Source organism: Nerophis ophidion, linkage group LG20 (assembly GCF_033978795.1).
Source record: "Nerophis ophidion isolate RoL-2023_Sa linkage group LG20, RoL_Noph_v1.0, whole genome shotgun sequence".
Classification (NCBI taxonomy): Eukaryota; Metazoa; Chordata; class Actinopteri; order Syngnathiformes; family Syngnathidae; genus Nerophis; species Nerophis ophidion.
In genome coordinates this window covers 2,544,899-2,564,768 of record NC_084630.1, presented here as the reverse complement: position 1 = coordinate 2,564,768, position 19,870 = coordinate 2,544,899, and the positions used below count along the sequence as shown (strand labels likewise).

General features: G+C 39.1%; 2 protein-coding genes across 9 annotated transcripts in view; one reads left to right on the top strand and one right to left on the bottom strand.

Moving 5' to 3' along the window:
- The window catches only part of LOC133538627 (tetratricopeptide repeat protein 39B-like), a 63,428-nt gene that overhangs the window by 6,919 nt on the left and 36,639 nt on the right, over positions 1-19,870 (bottom strand). For 3 of the 5 annotated variants that reach the window (XM_061880283.1, XM_061880280.1, XM_061880284.1), the window contains 16 exons: positions 13,600-13,667; positions 13,274-13,509; positions 13,114-13,145; positions 8,867-8,971; positions 8,665-8,796; positions 8,502-8,578; positions 8,280-8,409; positions 5,678-5,783; positions 5,535-5,600; positions 5,371-5,479; positions 5,234-5,301; positions 3,286-3,345; positions 3,040-3,201; positions 468-559; positions 248-368; positions 58-169 (listed from right to left, as the gene is read on the bottom strand). In XM_061880283.1, coding sequence (XP_061736267.1) covers positions 58-169; positions 248-368; positions 468-559; positions 3,040-3,201; positions 3,286-3,345; positions 5,234-5,301; positions 5,371-5,479; positions 5,535-5,600; positions 5,678-5,783; positions 8,280-8,409; positions 8,502-8,578; positions 8,665-8,796; positions 8,867-8,971; positions 13,114-13,145; positions 13,274-13,303 — 1,402 coding nt within the window. In that variant the 5' untranslated portion in view covers positions 13,304-13,509; positions 13,600-13,667. Of the gene's footprint in view, positions 1-57; positions 170-247; positions 369-467; positions 560-3,039; positions 3,202-3,285; positions 3,346-5,233; positions 5,302-5,370; positions 5,480-5,534; positions 5,601-5,677; positions 5,784-8,279; positions 8,410-8,501; positions 8,579-8,664; positions 8,797-8,866; positions 8,972-13,113; positions 13,146-13,273; positions 13,668-15,670; positions 15,908-19,870 lie in introns of those variants that run through there. The other 2 variants (XM_061880281.1, XM_061880282.1) reach the window with 2 other exon arrangements.
- The window catches only part of snapc3 (small nuclear RNA activating complex, polypeptide 3), a 37,132-nt gene continuing 32,936 nt past the window's right edge, over positions 15,675-19,870 (top strand). For 3 of the 4 annotated variants that reach the window (XR_009803064.1, XM_061880289.1, XM_061880291.1), the window contains exon 1: positions 15,676-15,921. Coding sequence is in view for 2 of the 4 variants with exons in the window: in XM_061880289.1 (XP_061736273.1) it covers positions 15,704-15,921 (218 nt within the window). In the remaining 2 variants the exon portion in view is untranslated. Of the gene's footprint in view, positions 15,922-19,870 lie in introns of all 4 variants that reach the window. The other variant, XR_009803065.1, reaches the window with a different exon arrangement.

The following is a 19,870-nucleotide window of genomic DNA, read 5'->3' as shown; positions in this document are numbered from 1 at the left end:
TTTGTATAAAAAAAAGTCACAACAAGATATGCTCCCCCCCCCCCACTTTGTCCTTACCCGGAGTATGCTTGAGATCCTCTTCTGCTTTGTCTAAAGTCTTCAGGATGTTTTCAGTCAAGTCAGCACGTTTGCCAACTATAGTGAAGCCGTTCCACACGTACATCATCTCCTACAAGCAATAACATGATCACAGCTGTTTACTTACAATGTCCATTTATAACCTTGATTCAAGTTGAAATGTGCTGACCAGAGCCGGGACGAGCAGTTTGGAAGGTTTCGACGAGGTGTATCTCTGAGCTTTCTTGGCAGCAAACTTCTCAGTTGGAATGGACTTTCCGGCCATCCTCAGCCTCAGACCGTCAACCTCTCTGAAAAAGTGTCACATTTGACAGTCAATCACTTCCTGTTTGACACACTGTATGGAAGTCTATTTCATGGAAGGGATATGCGGTAGAAATGAGAATGACCTGTATAAGTCCACCACATTTTCACCGAGTTTTTTCACTTCCTCCTCTGGGAGCATGCTCAGTATGGACGCCTTCTGGAATACATAGATGGCCTGCAAAAAAACGTGACAATAGATGATTGATGCGTGTTTTATTTTGAACATCAACACAGATCAGTGGCCTAGTGGTTAAAGTGTCCGTCCGTAGGTTGTGAGTTCAAGCCCCGGCCGAGTCATACCAAAGACTATAAAAATGGCACCCATTACCTCCCTGCTTGGCACTCAGCATCAAGGCTTGGAATTGGGGGTTAAATCCCCAAAAATGATTCCCGGGCGATGACTGGGTCTTTGACAAAATGCCTGTTTTCTGAAACATTTTTCAATGATATAATGCAGTGGTTCTCAACCTTTTTTCAGTGATGTACCCCCTGTGAACATGTTTTTAATTCAAGTACCCCCTAATCAGAGCAAAGCATTTTTGGTTGAAAAAAAGAGATAAAGAAGTAAAATACAGCACTATGTCATCAGTTTCTTGAATAACAGTGCAAAATATTGCTCATTTGTAGTGGTCTTTCTTGAACTATTTGGAAAAAAAGATATAAAAATAACTAAAAACTTTTTGAAAAATAAATAAGTGATTCAGTTATAAATAAAGATTTCTCCACATAGAAGTAATCATCAACTTAAAGTGTCCTCTTTGGGGATTGTAATAGAGATCCATCTGGATTCATCAACTTAATTCTAAACATTTCTTCACAAAAAAAGAAATCTTTAACATCAATATTTATGGAACATGTCCACAAAAAAATCTATCTGTCAACACTGAATATTGCATTGTTGTATTTCTTTTCACACTCTATGAACTTACATTCATATTTTGTTGAAGTATTATTCATTAAATATATTTATAAAGGATTTTTGAATTGTTGTTATTTTTAGAATATTTAAAAAAAATCTCACGTACCCCTTGGCATACCTTCAAGTACCCCCAGGGGTACACAGACCCCCATTTGAGAACCCCTGATATAATGTATGCGTTTTCGTTAACATCAACGACAGTTTTGTGTTTTTTTTTCTAGAAATACTCAAGAGTACTTAACATCTTCAACTTTTCATAGCTTTTCAAAATAATTTAGCCTTCAACGAACTTCACACACATGTTTCATAAGCACTGAAGATAATTTAGACCAGGGGTCACCAACGCGGTGCCCGCGGGCACCAGGTCGCCCGTAAGGACCAGATGAGTCGCCCGCTGGCCTGTTCTAAAAATAGCTCAAAGAGCAGCACTTACCAGTGAGCTGCATCTATTTTTCAAATTTTATCTATTTACTAGCAAGCTGGTCTCGCTTTGCTCGACATTTTTAATTCTAAGAGAGACAAAACTCGAATAGAATTTGAAAATCCAAGAAAATATTTTAAAGACTTGGTCTTCACTTGTTTAAATTAATTCATTTATTTTCTTTACTTTGCTTCTTATAACTTTCAGAAAGACAATTTTAGATGAAAAATACAACCCTAAAAAGGATTTTAGGATTTTTAAACACATATACTTTTCTACCTTTTAAATTCCTTCCTCTTTTTTCCTGACAATTTAAATCAATGTTCAAGTAAAAAAAAAAGTTTATTGTAAAGAATAATAAATACATTTTAATTCTTCATTTTAGCTTCTGTTTTTTCGACGAAGAATATTTGTGAAATGTTTCTTCAAACTAATTATGATTAAAATTCCCCAAAATATTCTGGCAAATCTAAAAAATCTATAGAATCAAATTTAAATCTTATTTAACAGTCTTTTGAATTTCTTTTAAAATTTTTGTTCTGGAAAATCTGGAAGAAATAATGATTTGTGTTTGTTAAACATATAGCTTGGTCCAATTTGTTATATATTTTTAAAAAGTGCGGATTGGATTTTAACCTATTTAAAACATTTCATCAAAATTCTAAATTAATCTTAATCAGGAAAAATTACTAAAGATGTTCAATAAATTATTTTCTTTATTTTTTCAAAAAGATTCCAATTAGCTAGTTTTTCTCGTCATATTTTTCGGTTGAATTTTGAATTTTAAAGAGTCGAAATTGAAGATAAACGATGTTTCAAAATTGAATTTTCATTTTTTGTGTGTTTTCTCCTCTTTTAAACCGTTCAACTAAGTATTTTTTTCATCATTTATTCTCTACAAAAAAACTTCCGTAAAAGGAAAAAAAATGTACGACGGAATGACAGACAGAAATACCCATTTTTTAAAATATATATAGATTTATTTATTAAAGGTAAATTGAACAAACTGGCTATTTCTGGCAATTTATTTAAGTGTGTATCAAACTGGTAGCCCTTGGCATTAATCAGTACCCAAGAAGTAGCTCTTGGTTTCAAAAAGGTTGGTGACCCCTGATTTAGAAACTCTGACGAAGCTAGCACGGTTTTAGTAAACATCAAAAACAATTTGATACACTTGATGTTCAGGAAAGGAGAAAATAGAAGTGGACCCAAGCACCTCAACTTTCTTACAACAAGGCCACTACCAGACACATTTCAAACACGGCATAATATTGAAGCATTACAGTAAAAGCGGGTAAAAGTTTCCAACAGTCACCTGTGACCACTTGCTTTCTTTACAGAGCAGGTCGGCGTAATGGTACGCCTCCCTCCAGTTCTGTTCAAAGGAGTAGGCCCACATCAGCTCCCAGTAGCACAGGTGGTGGATCTGCCGCCACTCCTGCTGGGAGGCGATACACGCGTGGAACTTTTCTTGCGCCTACACACACATTGAAAAGACAACAATCAGCTACCAAGTGCACGCAAAGGGTAGACGTATCATAGTGCAGTGATTGGTCCTCACCAGTGTGATGTTTCCTTTGAGCAAGGCAATTCTTGCGACGTAAAAAAGCATGAGGGCTCCCTGTGGAAAACACAAGCAGGGAATCAGTGACACAAATTGTATCTCACATAATAAATAACATGTGTGAACTACAATATTATTCCTGTAAGTCATTAAAAAGGTTCATACTTGCATTTAAAAACAACTTACAAATGTAATAAACTAATAATTATAATGGTAAAAAATGTTTCATGAAAATACCGTAGTATATATTTTTGTAATTCATTAGTTTGTCATTAAAGGAATGTAAGAAAATAGATTTAATTTCAATAAATATATTAATAACAATAATAATAACGTTAAAACACAAAAAGTTGGTAATCTGCTGAAATGTTTCAGGGTGAACTAGTCGTGGAATATTTTTATTCAGGAAAATACGCGTGGAATAAACATACCCATAAAAAATGCCCATGTGATGTATCAGTTCACAGGATCATAGCCAAAAATGTCAAAATAAAAATTTAGACACCAGTATTTTTCAAGGAGGGTAGATGATGCAATAACATTAGAAGTAAAACGTGAGTTAATATATCTTTTTTAAAGAAGAAAACATATGTTTTTTTTATTATTTAATTTTGTCTTTTAAGAAAACAATGAAAGTCCTCTGGCTTAATAATCCAATAATAAAAGAAAAGGAAAAAAAGAGAAAATTCTCATTGCCTATTATATTTTTTCCCTTATCACATGAATGAACTAACATTTGAAAAAAGATAGAAAACTAAATAATAAACATTTTAAATAACATTTTAAAATGTAATACTGTCATTAAACCATGCTTCAAATGTGAAACATAAATAAATAAAAAACACAAATAAAATAGGAAAAAAACAATTAAATACACAAATAAATTATATATTAATATATATACATACATATATATATATACACATACATACATATATATATATGTGTGTGTGTGTCTATATATGTGTATATATATGTCTATATGTATATATCCATCTATTTTCTACCACTTATTCCCTTTGGGGGCGCTGGTGACTATCTCAGCTACAATCAGGCGGAAGGCGGGGTACACCGTGGACAAGTCTCCACCTATCATACGGCTATATATTTTAATTTAAAATCTAAACACTAATACAACAACAGCAACAAATCCTAGTGTCACGTGGGTGATGCATCTTAATGTGGGCTCGTTCCTCCAGTGCAAACACGGACACTCCGGACAAAAACGTAAAGGTAGGAAATGATTTAATAAATAATTCACCGTATCAAACTGACAGAGACAAACAAAAGAAAAGCGTGTCGAACGCACGGGAAGCTAAGGCAAGAACTTTAGCACAGAGTCGAGAACAAGAACATAAACCTGACTGTTGCTTACCGCAAACAAGGAAGCCAGGAGGAGTGATCAAAAAGGCAGGCTTAAATAGTGTCTCATGATTAGATACAGGTGTGTCCCAAACAGAGGCAGGTGCAAATCATAAGTAACCATAGTGACAAAACAAACAAGGAAGTGCAACCAGGAACTAAAGAAGTCCAAAACTAACAGAACATAACTAAACTAAACATGATCCGGACCAAGGATCCTGACACCTAGAGCTTCACTTTTACTATTCATTAACCTTCGCCTTCGTGTTTTAATAACTGATTTTAATTTGATTTCTGATTAAAAAAAATATTAGTTGATTACAATAAAATGAAGGATGGTTGCCAAACTATTATTGTAATTTGACCCTTCAGACCCACAGGAGGTGGTTAACTTCCACACTAACAATGAGGCGAGTCTACACGGTTGAGACTCACTATCTCCTCTGGAAGACCAAAATAATATTGTGTGACACAATGACTGAGCTAGCTATTCAACAATGTTTACAAAAGGATTGCTTTTAACTACACAATGTGCCTGCAATGTCATCTTATTTTATGACACACAAGTTCTTAAGCAACTCACATTTGGGAACCTTTTCGCATAAGGCTCCAGCAGAGCCTCTGCCTCAGTGAGGTCCACATCGCCGGGGCCTTAGGATGAACAAGAAACGTGTTTAGAAAGCATCAAGACAGTGTGCCTTGAATAAATGGCGGCCTTACCCAGAATGACTGAGATGTAAAGATGATACATGAGCAGAGTCAAGGTGCTCAGAATGGAGCGCAGACTGTCGCTGGACGCCCCCGCTCTCAACTGGGCCAAACCCACCTCCTGCGGAAGAGCCACATTTATACATGCACACAAGTCACCGGCAAGGCGGACTTACTCTGTCCCCCGAGAAACCCAAAAACTCCATCAGCTTGAGGATTCTGGATGGAAGCAGCGAGAGTATCTGGAAATAAAGCAGAAGTGTATTGGAATCCAGTGTGCTTTTGAAGCTGGCTTGCTGGTGCGGGTGGGACCTCCTACCAAATTAAATGATCCGATGCCCATGTGGACGCCCCCTCTGAAGTGGACGTTTGTGCTGTTCTTCTTTTCCATCTCCTTGTCAGCATTCACCATGGCCTGACACTCTCTGCCCAGACATGAAACACCCATTTACACCCTTCAATTAACACCTTATTTAACCAACCGCCGAATGTGCTGCTCTACAAAAGTCTCTGATCAGCCACAGTTTGAAAAATATTGGCCTTGGTAGCTGTGGCTGTAGGCAACTTCCTGGTGTATTTGTATTTGTTGATAAACTCCACATGATGCCATGAATTGATTAACGTGGACCCCGACTTAAACAAGTTGAAACACTAATTGGGGTGTTACCATTTAGTGGTCAATTGTACGGAATATGTACTGTACTGTGCAATCTACTAATAAAAGTATCAGTCAATCAATCAATCAATCAATGCATCTGGTAGCTTTATCTACCTCTGCATGCGCTTTAAAAATGTCACGTGCATTCAGTTCTGAAACTGTTTTCCACTTGTACTAGTGTTTATGATGAAGTTAGGGCTGGGCGATGTATCGATATATCACGGGTTGTCTCTGTGCGATATAGAAAATGACTATATCGTAATATTCGAGTATACGTTCTCACACAGTTGCTTTTAGCTGCGGGCATTACACTTCAGGCTCTTCTCACTCTTTCCTGTCTCTCCTTCTCACAGACAAGCAGGCGCACATTCTTACAAACGTCACATACTCTCACGTCATACGTCACATATGTGTCCGCCCTCGCCCAGCAGAGAGGTAGCAGACTGGGCATCCTGGCCGGCGGGGGCGGGACTTGTGGGACTCGAACCTGGGTAAGTATTATGAACATTTTTGGGACGTTTGCCGACTTTTCCAACTTTTCTCATATTAAAACAGATGACAGCCAAATGGACTTTTGCTGTTTTATTTTCAATGAAACAATATAAAATATGTACTCATATAGTAGTACAGTTGTTATACGTGAGAATAGACTTATTTTAAGGTATTTTTGGGTTCATTGAGGTTAGTTCATTTTACTTGTTTTTGGAAAGTCTTAACAAGCCAAATTTTCTTGTTCTATCGGCAGATCATTTTGCTTGGTTCAAATAAAATACCCGTCATTTTTGTATTTGCTTTTCTTGTTTTTGAACACTGACTTTTTGCAGTGTACGGATTTTTTATTGTTTCATTAAAAATAAAACCGTGAAGTCCATTTGGCTGTCATCTGTTTTAATTTTGAGACACAATTGTGTCAAAGTCATGATTTTTTTTTCCATGCTTGAAATAAGAAATTATTATTTAAAAAAAATGTGTTTTATACTTGTGAATGTTGATGACACAGCTTTGCAACACTTGATATTCTAGTTTCAAGCATGTTTTACTCAATATTTTTAGACCAGTTGATTTGCCGTTTCTTTTCTTTTTCTTCTATGTCCCACTCTCCCTTGTGGAGGGGGTCCGGTCCGATCCGGTGGCCATGTACTGCTTGCCTGTGTATCGGCTGGGGACATCTCTGCGCTGCTGATCCGCCTCCGCTTGGGATGGTTTCCTGCTGGCTCCGCTGTGAACGGGACTCTCGCTGCTGTGTTGGATCCGCTTTGGACTGGACTCTCGCGACTGTGTTGGATCCATTGTGGATTGAACTTTCACAGTATCATGTTAGACCCGCTCGACATCCATTGCTTTCCTCCTCTCTAAGGTTCTCATAGTCATCATTGTCACCGACGTCCCACTGGGTGTGAGTTTTCCTTGCCCTTATGTGGGCCTACCGAGGATGTCGTGGTGGTTTGTGCAGCCCTTTGAGACACTAGTGATTTAGGGCTGTATAAGTAAACATTGATTGATTGATGAATATAGGTTGTCCGATCTCAGCAACAAGCTGTAATATCTTACTGAGATCATTTAGGACCAAAACCATTAAAACAAGAAAAACACTAACAGAAAACCTGCTTATTGAGAAGAATTATCTTATCAGACCGAAAATAAGAAAATATCACCCTTATTTGAGATATTTACTCTTACTTCGATTTCAGTTTTTGCAGTGCAGCTCATGAGCGACTTGTTCGGACACGCCTGAAATATGACAGTGGAGAGTTGGAGCCGACGAGCCGACAGCGGGCGAGGACAAACAGCGGTCCTGACCAAGATGGCGGCCAGGAGGCGGAGCATGCAGCAGAGCAGAGAGGCGGGGCACGCCTGGAGCAACACTGCAGCCATCAGAGTCAGGTGTGTACACAACACATCCGCTCTCAATCCCTACATCTTCTGCTGCGGCATAAAAGGGGAGAGGGAGGAGTAATCGTGGCAGAAGTAGGAGAGGAAACGACAACCACCAACAAAGACCGCGAAGACGACGAGAGCGACCCAGAGAAAGATGAGCCCCCCCGGGGAAGACGCAGCCACCGGCCACCGAAAGGCGAGCCGCGATGAGCAGGAAGAGAGGTGGCGCTAGAAATTGGCGCGACCGACTGGCAAGAAAATTTGAATATTGAAATAATAAACAAGAGTCAATCCTGCTACAATGTGTCTTGCATGGATGGTCACTGCAACCCACACCATGACGGCTGGAGACCTGTCACAGTGACTTTTTAAAAACGTATCTTACTTATAAATCTGGTAACTGCTTCGGATCCTCATGCCTCCCTTGATGAAGCCGATAATGCTCTCGTCCAGAAAGGTGAGCCCCGCCTTCTGCAGCAGCACTTCGGCGTAGCAAAGCTCTGCGTGCATCTCCTCTGACGTGACGTCAAAGCACAAAAGTCGCCATTTATTACAAGAGATCGCCGTAACACATTTCGAGATGAAGATGTGTTATCATCTGGCCCACCTTCTGTCAGGGCTTCAGGTGATTGCCTGTACCACAAACTCGTCAGCGTCTCCATTATGCCGGTTTTCCTTCGAAACCTACATTTGGAAACACAGTGTTTATTATGATAATAATCAAAAATGCTGCTGACTGACTGGCCACTGAGTCACATGACGTGTTTTACCTCTGGCAAGTCAGGAGGGACTCGCTCAGTGACTCCATGGCAGCGTCCATGTCCTTTGGGTCAAAGGTCATGGCCGCCTGCATCACCAGCATGCTGCCATAGCCCATGGCGTGGTACATGCTTTGGTCCTTCCTGGAGCAAATATGTGTAAGTAATTTAAACACCACGTGTCGTGAATGTGTGAATAAAGGGCTTGACTTACATGGGTTTTAAATGAGCCAAGGCATCGGAAAACCTGTTGTTTAGAAAGAGCTCCAGGGCGATGGTAGATTCCTTTAACGAGTCCTCTAACCCCATTTGGGGTTTTCTGGAGGGAATATATCAAATTACAAAGTCATAATTAAATATGTTGAAGGAATATGGTAATCAAGGTTGCTCAAAAAATGTATTCACGAATTTGATTCAGGATTTAAAAAAAAACAAAAAACTACATTTTTTCAGAATACAGTGGGGCAAAAAAGTATTTAGTCAGCCAGCGATTGTGCAAGTTCTCCCACTTCAAATGATGACAGAGGTCTGTCATTTTCATCATAGGTACACTTCAACTGTGAGAGACAGAATGTGGAAAACAAATCCAGGAATTCACATTGTAGGAATTTTAAAGAATTTATTTGTAAATGATGGTGGAAAATAAGTATTTGGTCAACCATTCAAAGCTCTCACTGATGGAAGGAGGTTTTGGCTCCAAATCTCAGGATACATGGCCCCATTCATTCTTTCCTTAACACGGATCAATCGTCCTGTCCCCTTAGCAGAAAAACAGCCCCAAAGCATGATGTTTCCACCCCCATGCTTCACAGTAGGTATGGTGTTCTTGGGACGCAACTCAGTATTCTTCTTCCTCCAAACACCACCAGTTGAGTTTATACCAAAATGGATACATGGATGATACAGCAGAGGATTGGGAGAATGTCATGTGGTCAGATGAAACCAAAATAGAACTTTTTGGTATAAACTCAACTCGTCGTGTTTGGAGGAAGAAGAATACTGAGTTGCATCCCAAGAACACCATACCTACTGTGAAGCATGGGGGTGGAAACATCATGCTTTGGGGCTGTTTTTCTGCTAAGGGGACAGGACGATTGATCCGTGTTAAGGAAAGAATGAATGGGGCCATGTATCGTGAGATTTTGAGCCAAAACCTCCTTCCATCAGTGAGAGCTTTGAATGTTTGACCAAATACTTATTTTCCACCATAATTTACAAATAAATTCTTTAAAATTCCTACAATGTGAATTCCTGGATTATTTTTTCCACATTCTGTCTCTCCCAGTTGAAGTGTACCTATGATGAAAATGACAGACCTCTGTCATCATTTGAAGTGGGAGAACTTGCACAATCGCTGGCTGACTAAATACTTTTTTGCACCACTATACATTTTTAGGCCTTCTCCGCGCTTACTCTCTGCACGTATGGCGATCATACATTTGCAACAAATGCGGGGTAGCTTGTATAACCTGCATTAAAAAGGTTTTATTATCATTTTCATACCAAATAATCGATTCATGAGGCTTTGATTGAGACTTTTATTATAAAATTGCACAGTACAGTACATATTCCGTACAATTGACCACTAAACTTAGTCAGTGGCTTAGTGGTTAGTGTCCGCCCTGAGATCGGTAGGTCGTGAGTTCAAACCCCGGTTGAGTCATACCAAAGACTTTAAAAATAGGACCCATTACCTCCCTGCTTGGCACTCAGCATTAAGGGTTGGAATTGGGAGTTGAATCATCAAAAATGATTCCCGGGCGTGGCACCGCTGCTGCCCACTGCTCCCCTCACCTCCCAGGGGGTGATCAAGGGTGATGGGTCAAATGCAGGGAATAATTTTGCCACACCTAGTGTGTGTGTGACAATCATTGGTACTTTAACTTTAACTTTAAATGGTAACACCTGAACAAGTTTTTCAACTTGTTTAAGTCAGGGTCCACGTTAATCAATTCATGGTAAAAATTCTGAATCGAATCGTCAGCCGAACAATCAGAATCCAATCGTGCGTTGTTGTAAGATTCCCATCCGTAATAATATTTTTCCCTATCTGTGAAAATATTTGTTACGTATACACGGCTTTTGGGGTTAAAACTGAATTAAATGCAATAAAATATTTCTAAAAAATAAAAAATAAACTCAATGGGTCACTATTTTAAAACATCTAAATATTGTTTTAAAAATGATTTAGAGTATAAAAGTACTTATTTGTCCTGTTATTAAATTTTCCCTATGAATGGAGTGTAAAAATTAAATAAACTGGTATATAATCACCTAATGTTTTTTTTTAGTTTAAAAAACGTTATTGGCGTATAAATCATTTTCTTTAGTGATAATATTCCTTGGAATACAAAATATAAAAGTGTGAAATATTTGAATGAGTGTGGCAGTGAATATTGAATTGATCACTGTTCATAATTTTCCACTGGCAAAGCCTGCTCAATGAGGCTTTTAGTCCAGGGGTGTCCAAAGTACAGCCCCACGGCACATTTTAAAACTACTATTACTGTACGACAAAAAAAACAACTAAAAAGTGTAATACAAGAGCAAACAGGTGCAATATAATAAGAAACCTTTGCAATTTTGACACTCGTAACAGAAAGCTGCCATGCAGGCGGTATTGTACCTTAAAAGCGGTATAGCTCGGTTGGTAAAGTGGCCGTGCCGGCAACTTGAGGGTTCCAGGTTTGATCCCCGCTTCGGCCATCCTAGTCACTGCCGTTGTGTCCTTGGGCAAGACACTTTACCCACCTGCTCCCAGTGCCACCCACACTGCTTTAAATGTAACTTAGATATTGGGCTTCACTCTGTAAAGTGCTTTGAGTCACTAGAGCAGGGGTCGGGGGCCTTTTTGGCTGAGAGAGCCATGAAAGCCAAATATTTTAAAATGTATTTCCGTGAGAGCCATATCATAATTTTTTAACACTGAATACAACTAAATGCTTGCATTTTTTATGTAAAATCAACATTTTTAGAGTACAATTAGTCTCTAATTATTTTTAATAACATTTTTATTTCTCGAACAGATGCGGTATAAAACGGATGGATGGATTAAAATGCATGAGAATGTTTTATATTTTGAACGTTATTTTTAACATTGTGATTACCAGCTGAATTATTCATTCAAGCAATGTCAGCTAAGATTGATCTGAGAGCCAGATGCAGTCATCAAAAGAGCCACATCTGGCTCTCGAGCCATAGGTTCCCTACCCCTGCACTAGAGAAAAAGCGCTACATAAATATAATTCACTTCACTTCACTTAAAACTGGCATTGCTTGAAAAACAAACAAAATAAAAACCTGAAGTTGATCTATGGATCCCGAGACCTTCTAATCACTTTTTTATTAGTCATTGTTAAAAAATACTAGTGAATTAATAGCAATATTGTTATGAATTATTGAACTATTTAAAGCTCCAACTACTTTACATCAAATATTGCATTTTAAATATTTTTTGGGGAAGATATAGCAATTTTTTGTGTTTTTGCCATTATTATTTTTTTTTGGGGGGGACAATAAGGATACGAAACATAACAATTTAAATGTATGTCAAGAGATAGATTTTAAGAGATTTTAGCATTGAAAATAAAACCTTTTTTTTTCATTTGACTTGTTTTCAACACTTTAATGACCGAGATCCTTTTGAGTCCCTGGGACCTTCGACATTCCCGAAATCTAGGGGAGCCCTCAACTATATTGTATTGCTTTTGAAAATGACAAATATAACAATGGCCCCCTCATGCTGGCAATTTATTATGTGGAAAAAGTTTGGACACCTCTGCTCAAGTCTGAGAGGACTTAAACAAGGCGAAAAACGTATTGGGGTGTTACCATTTAGTGGTGAATTGTACGGAATATGTACTGTACTGTGCAATCTACTAATAAAAGTTTCAATCAATCAATCATAGGTGTCTTCACAAGGTGAGTCAAAGGTTAAACGTGGTGCTACTTAGTGTCAGAATAGCATATTACAGCTAGAATTAATCCTTCTTCCCCCTCCCGTTTTATATGACATACCGTAATTCCTTGAAATGCCGCCGGTGGCGCTAATGAATTTAAAACCTCTACTCACTCCTGCGCTTACCAAAGGCATGCGGTAAAAGTAAGCATGCGCTAATTATTTTAAAAGCCCTTCTCACTCTGGCACTTACCAAAGGCATGCAGTAAAAATGTGAGTGTGATGTAAGCTTGGACCTTAAATCCTACTGAATAGCTCTTAATCTTCTTCCCTTTATGCGATTTCAAATTACCGGTATTGAAATCAGCCTCCTCTATTTTGAAAATGACGACAGAGGAAGTGTCACTTGTGAGGTCATGAGTTTGACCAGGCGGTAATACTAAGCAAATGCTAATTATTTTGGGAAGCGAGTTTGACCCGGCAGTAATTCAAGGCAGGTGCATACTATATGCCTGGCGGCAATTCAAGGAAATACGGTAAATAAGTTTACGTAAATCACTTACGATGTATGCCCATTGGAACAGTCTGCGTCCATCTGAAAACAAAATAAAGGAAACCAAAACTAAATTTCGCACACAAAAAAAAACAGTCTTTCTTGGTCCAAGGTTCATTTAAAATGTGAAAACCCCAAAAAACAAACAGAATTAGCACCAGGACACTCACCTGCTTTTGGGAGTAATTTTCCGTCTCCATTGGCGAATAAAGTTAGGGATGGTCGGATGAATTGGATAAAGCTTCCAAAAGCACGCTTTGCAGCCCGTAAAGCAGTCGTTGCCTTTGAGAGTAAATCTTCTTCAATATTTATACTCTTCTGAGGCTGGGCTGAGCAGCAGCCGGCCCACTCCCACATCTCCTGATATTACGGGACACAATCCGCCGCTTGTTTGAAGCATCAAAAGCTGACCGAAAGAGCAAAGCCGAAGAGTGAAATTACAATTATTACACAAACTGTTGGGTAAATCAAAAGGCATAAAAAGAAAAGTACGAACGTGCACGGCGACTTCCTGGTGTATTATGTCAGCCTCCTTTTTATTGAGGGCCGCTTGCAACAGTCCATCTATATGAGTAGAAACATACAGTACAAAAGCCTTGTTACACAATTTGCATAGGCAACGATGAGGTGGCGACTTGTCCAGGGTGTACAGGGCCTTCCGCCCAAATGCAGCTGAGATAGGCTCCAGCGACCCCCCGCCACCCCAAAAGGGACAAGCGGTTGAAAATGGATGGATGGGATGGAACCTGATATTCATTATTACAGTCAGTGACGTGCTGTCAGGGGAGGCAAGTGAGGCAGTGCCTCACCTGCCACCAGGTGACTTAACCATGACATGTTCCAAAACAAAGTAATAAAATAAAATAAGTTTTAATATTTCTATTTTGGTTGATGCTTTCTATGTGATTTTGGTGTGGTTCCCGTATTTTTTGATAATTTTCATGGTCAAAATCGCGGAAATTCCATGTTTCCTGATCAAAACGATGCAGCAGATGAGAAGTGAGGCAGACACAGGCGGTGCCTCCACGGCTACACACAGTGTGTATTGGGCGTGCATGCGAGGGGGCGCATGCTTGTTGCCAACTGGAAAAGGCAGGTTTTGAGGCACCAAGTACCTCTGCCTCAAGGTAGGGGGCGATATATTGTCAATTTGCAGTTCAATGCCTCAGCAGTACTCTGACTCGCCACACTGGGAGAAGTGGGGGCGCTCAAGCTAGCAGACACAGGTCTCTCCAGAGGAAGGCAGCATTTTTTTAATTTTCTTTTTTTTTTTAACTGTATTACAAACATGGCATTTTTATTAAAGTAAGCCAACGTTTTTGGGTGTTTTTTGTCGGATGCAAAACTGTTGTTTAATTTCTTGAAATTAAATTAAATTAAATGAATGTTTCTGCCAACATGGAGGATTATATACGGTAGCCAAGATAAAATACTTCTCTAAACAGGACTTTAAGACAAAATGAATGTGGTCATACAAAGTACGTTTTCATGGAGGATTTACTGCTTCAGATAAAAATACAGAAAGGTAAGATACACTCACAATACTTGATTTATTTTGTTAAGAGCAAATGGGACCAAAAAGTATTTAATAACTTTATCAAATGGTTTTTGTACCCATTTATCTTGTCATAATATCATTATGATAACGTTTTGATGAAAGCGAATGATACCATTTAGTGGTCAATTGTACAGAATATGTACTGTACTGTGCAATCTACTAATAAAAGTTTCAATCAATCAATCAATATGATTTGCCTGAAAAGCTGGACAGAACAAAAAACATAAATAACAAAATAAAAAATGAATCGTATTTAAGGTGACAAGCAAAATGATGATGATAAATACAGAATAGAACACATTCATACCGGTTTTTGTACCTATACTTATCCAAAGTGATCATTATTTTTATTGTTTTTCACATACAAATACAATTATGTAGTTGTTAACCAAATACAATTTCAAACACGTATCCACATCTGAAATAAAATATTGCTTTATTTGTGTAAGCAGTTAAAGCTATGATGCAAACATGTCTTTTAAAATAAGTTGGGATTTTTTTTTTTTAAAGTTCACATTTTCAAATAAACTGGTACGTGCATGCACCTGGGGATAGGTTGATTGGCAACACTAAATGGTCCCTAGTGTGTGAATGTGAGTGTGAATGTTGTCTGTCTATCTGTGTTGGCCCTGCGATGAGGGGGCGACTTGTCCAGGGTGTACTCCGCCTTCCGCCCGATTGTAGCTGAGATAGGCGCAAGCGCCCCCCACGAACCCAAAAGGGGATAAGCGGTAGAAATGGATGAATGGATGGACGTATTTTTTGCCCCTTTGTGTTACATAACTACATTACCCATAACCCTCTTTGCGGCTCGTCTTCCGGAGTTCTTCGTTCGACCTTAAATTGGTTACTTGTGAGCATTCAATTCATAGTAAAAACACAAAACGCTCTCATGTGATTTTAAAAAAATATACTAAAACCCGTACATAATAACGTGTCGTGATTTACAACTCATTTTACTCTAAAGCGCCATTTGCTGCGAGCTTCTAAATGCGACTACAATACCCACACTCCTTTGCACTTGTCACCGCTTCCGGTAAACATGGCGACGGATTCGAACCCAGGCATCCCAGAGTACGAACCAGGCGATGGAAATACCAGAACTTTCCACATCGACGCGTTCAGAAAGGAGTGGCTGAGCAGACTACAGCCGTCTGACTACTCTTACACGCCGCAGGATGAAAACGCCTTTCACGCCCACTTTGCCCATGAGTTGGGGGTGAGCGTGGACATGATGCGGGAACTCAAAGAGACATGCAAGTAGGCTACTTTTACGTCACATCTCACCACTTTACGACAGTTTTATGAAGCATTTAAACATTGCTCTTTGCAGTCACCTTGCATTAAAGTGCCGCACCTCGCTCTATCGCATGGTTAAATCCTAATATGTTGTCTCTGACGATTCACTAGTTCTTAGTTTTGTTATGTTCCTTACTAAAAGCACCACGACACTTAATTAAAACTCAGCAACACTCTTCGCGCCTTTTACTTCAACTCTCGTCCGTCCCCTATTAGGGTACACAGAAACAACAGGTAGGAACTAATTTCAATCAATCAATGTTTAATTATATATCCCTAAATCACAAGTGTCTCAAAGGGCTGCACAAGCCACAACGTCATCCTCGGTTCAGAGCCGACATCAGGGCAAGAAAAAACTCAACCCGGTGGAATGACAATGAGAAACCTTGGAGAGGACCACAGATGTGGTTGGACCCCCCCTTCCCCTCTAGGGTAGACCGGTGCAATTGAGGCCGAGTGGGTCTAGCACAGGAGTCACCAACCTTTTTGAAAGCAAGAGCTACTTCTTGGGTACTGATTAATGCGAAGGGCTACCAGTTTGATACACACTTAAATAAATTGCCAGAAATAGCCAATTTGCTCAATTTACATTCAATAAATAAATAAATATATATATATATATATATATATATATATATATATATATATATATATATATATATATATATATAAAAAATGGGTATTTCTGTCTGTCGTTTCGTTGTACATTTTTTTTTCCTTTTATGGACGTTTTTTTGTAGAGAATAAATGATGAAAAAACACTTAATTCAACAGTTTAAAAGAAGAGAAAACAGGAAAAAAATGAAAATTAAATTTTGAAACATAGTTTATCTTCAATTTCGACTCTTTAAAATTCAAAATTCAACCGAAAATTATGAATACAAAAACTAACTAATTAGAATCTTTTTGAAAATTTTTAAAAAAAGAATTTATGGAACATCATTAGTAATTTTTCCTGATTAACATTAATTTTAGAATTTTAATGACATGTTTTAAATAGCTTAAAATCCAATCTGCACTTTGTTAGAATATATAACAAATTGGACCAAGCTATATTTCTAACAAAGACAAATCATTATTTCTTCTAGATTTTCCAGAACAAAATTTTTAAAAGAAATTTAAAATACTTTGAAATAAGATTTAAATTTGATTCTACAGATGTTCTAGATTTGCCAGAATAATTCTTTTGAATTTTAATCATAATAAGTTTGAATAAATATTTCACAAATATAGCTAAAATGAAAAATTAAATTAAAATGTATTTATTATTCTTTACAATAAAATTTTTTTTTTTTACTTGAACATTGATTTAAATTGCCAGGAAAGAAGAGGAAGGAATTTAAAAGGTAAAAAGGTTTTTGTGTTTAAAAATCCTAAAATAATTTTTAAGGTTGTATTTTTTTCTCTAAAATTGTCTTTCTGAAAGTTATAAGAAGCAAACTAAAAAAAATTAATTAATTTATTTAAACAAGTGAAGACCAAGTCTTTCAAATATTTTCTTGGATTTTCACATTCTATTTGAGTTTTATCTCTTAGAATTAAAAATGTCGAGCAAAGCGAGACCAGCTTGCTAGTAAATAAATACAATTTAAAAAATAGAGGCAGCTCACTGGTAAGTGCTGCTATTTGAGCTATTTTTAGAACAGGCCAGCGGGCGACTCATCTGGTCCTTACGGGCTACCTGGTGCCCGCAGGCACCGCGTTGGTGACCCCTGGTCTAGCATAATATTGTGAATTTCCAGTCCATAGTGGATCCAACATAACGGTCTCTTTTTTCCCCCAGTCACACGTCCAGCCTACACAATAACATCTCCTTAGCCATATTTGGTCCAACAGCGCTAACAAAATAATCATCTCTGAAAAATGGCTTTCACTATATTAAATGTTGATTTATTTTTTGTACCAATTACAGAACATGTTATACTCATTGCGGACCTTGCCAAGCTTCAATGTGCAGCTCTTGCAAGGTAGCATCAAACAACATGCTAAATGACATGTTTTTGGTATGTGCAAGGCCTCGATGACCAGGGTTGCTCTGGCCCCCAAATGACTAAATAAACCCCTGAAAAAACGGAAGAAGAAAACTGTCTCCTTACTGATTGTGAGGGTTGGACTCCGCCAAGGCTGTCCTTTGTCACCGACTCTGTTCATAACTTTTATGGACAGAATTCCTAGGCACAGTCAGGGTGTTGAGGGGATCCGGTTTGGTGACTGCAGGATTATGTCTCTGCTTTTTGCAGATGATGTGGTCCTGATGGCTTCATCTGGCCAGGATCTCCAGCTCTCACTGGATTGGTTCGCAGCAGAGTGTGAAGCGACTGGGATGAGAATCAGCACCTCAGAGTCCGAGTCCATGGTTCTCGCCCGGAAAAGGGTGGAGTGCCATCTCCAGGTTGTGGAGGAGACCCTGCCCCAAGTGGAGGAGTTCAAGTAACTCAGAGTCTTGTTCACGAGTGAGGGAAGTGTGGATCGTGAGATCGACAGGCGGATCGGTGCGGCGTCTTCAGTAATGCGGACGCTGTATCGATCCGTTGTGGTGAAGAAGGAGCTGAGCCGGAATGCAAAGCTCTCGATTTACAGGTCGATGTACGTTCCCATCCTCACCTATGGTCATGAGCTTTGGGTCATGACCGAAAGGACAATATCACGGGTACAAGCGGCCCAAATGAGTTTCCTCCACCAATGGGGAGAATCTCTGTCATCCGGGAGGAACTCAAAGTAAAGCCGCTGCTCCTCCACATGGAGAGGAGCCAGATGAGGTGGATCGGGCATCTGGTCAGGATGCCACCCGAATGCCTCCCTAGGGAGGTGTTTAGGGCACATCCAACCGGTAGGAGGCCACGGGGAAGACCCAAGACATGTTGGGAAGACTATGTCTCCCGGCAGGCCTGGGAACGCCTCGGGATCCCCCGGGAAGAGCTAGACGAAGTGGCTGGGGAGAGGGAAGTCTGGGCTTCCCTGCTTAGGCTGCTGCCCCCGCGACCCGACCTCGGATAAGCGGAGGAAGATGGATGGATGGATGGATGTATAAATAATGTACAATATACAACAGATGTGCTACTTTAGAACATCAGTAATGTGGTCCAATCAGAATCAGAAATACTTTTTAAATCCCCGAGGGGAAATTTAAATTTTCAGCACAATCCCATTCAAGATCAGACAAACATTACAGGGAGACAGAACAGGATTGCTGACGTCTCTGCCAACTTCCGGCGCCCCTTACAAAGAAGGTGAGATTCAGGTAAACAATGGGGGCAGGGGGAGGGGGAGAAAAAAAAATCAGTCTAAGCCTGGGCACCTGTAGTGGGGATCCAGACTGAGGCCAAGGGAAAAAACAACTAATAGCCATAGCACACATCTGTCTTACATGTGTGTAAGAGGGGAAACATCAAACAACACAATAGTATTTACAAATAATTACAGCATAACATAAATTACTTTCCATACTTAAAAAGTACAACAGACCAAATTAAAGGAAGCTATCGCACTACGTGCACTCCGAAAATTGTCAGAACCCCCGTCCCAAAAAATAGTAGTTTGAAATGACACTACATCTTACTCTTAGCAAAATTGTAGTTTCATTAATGTTATTCTATGTAGAGCAGCTACAAATTGAAAATCCATCCATCTATTCATCTTCTTCAGCTTATCCAAGGTCGGGTCGCGGGGGCAGCAGCCTAAGTTAAAGTTAAATTACCAATGATTGTAACACACACACTGGTGTGGTGAGATTATCCTCTGCATTTGACCTATCACCCTCATGAGGGTCGCCGCGTCTGGGAATCATTTTTGGTGATTTAATCCCCAATTCCAACTGTAATGGAGGTAATGGGTTCCATTTTTACAGTCTTTGGTATGACTCGGCCGGGATTTGAACTCACGACCTACCAATCTCAGGCCAGACACTCTA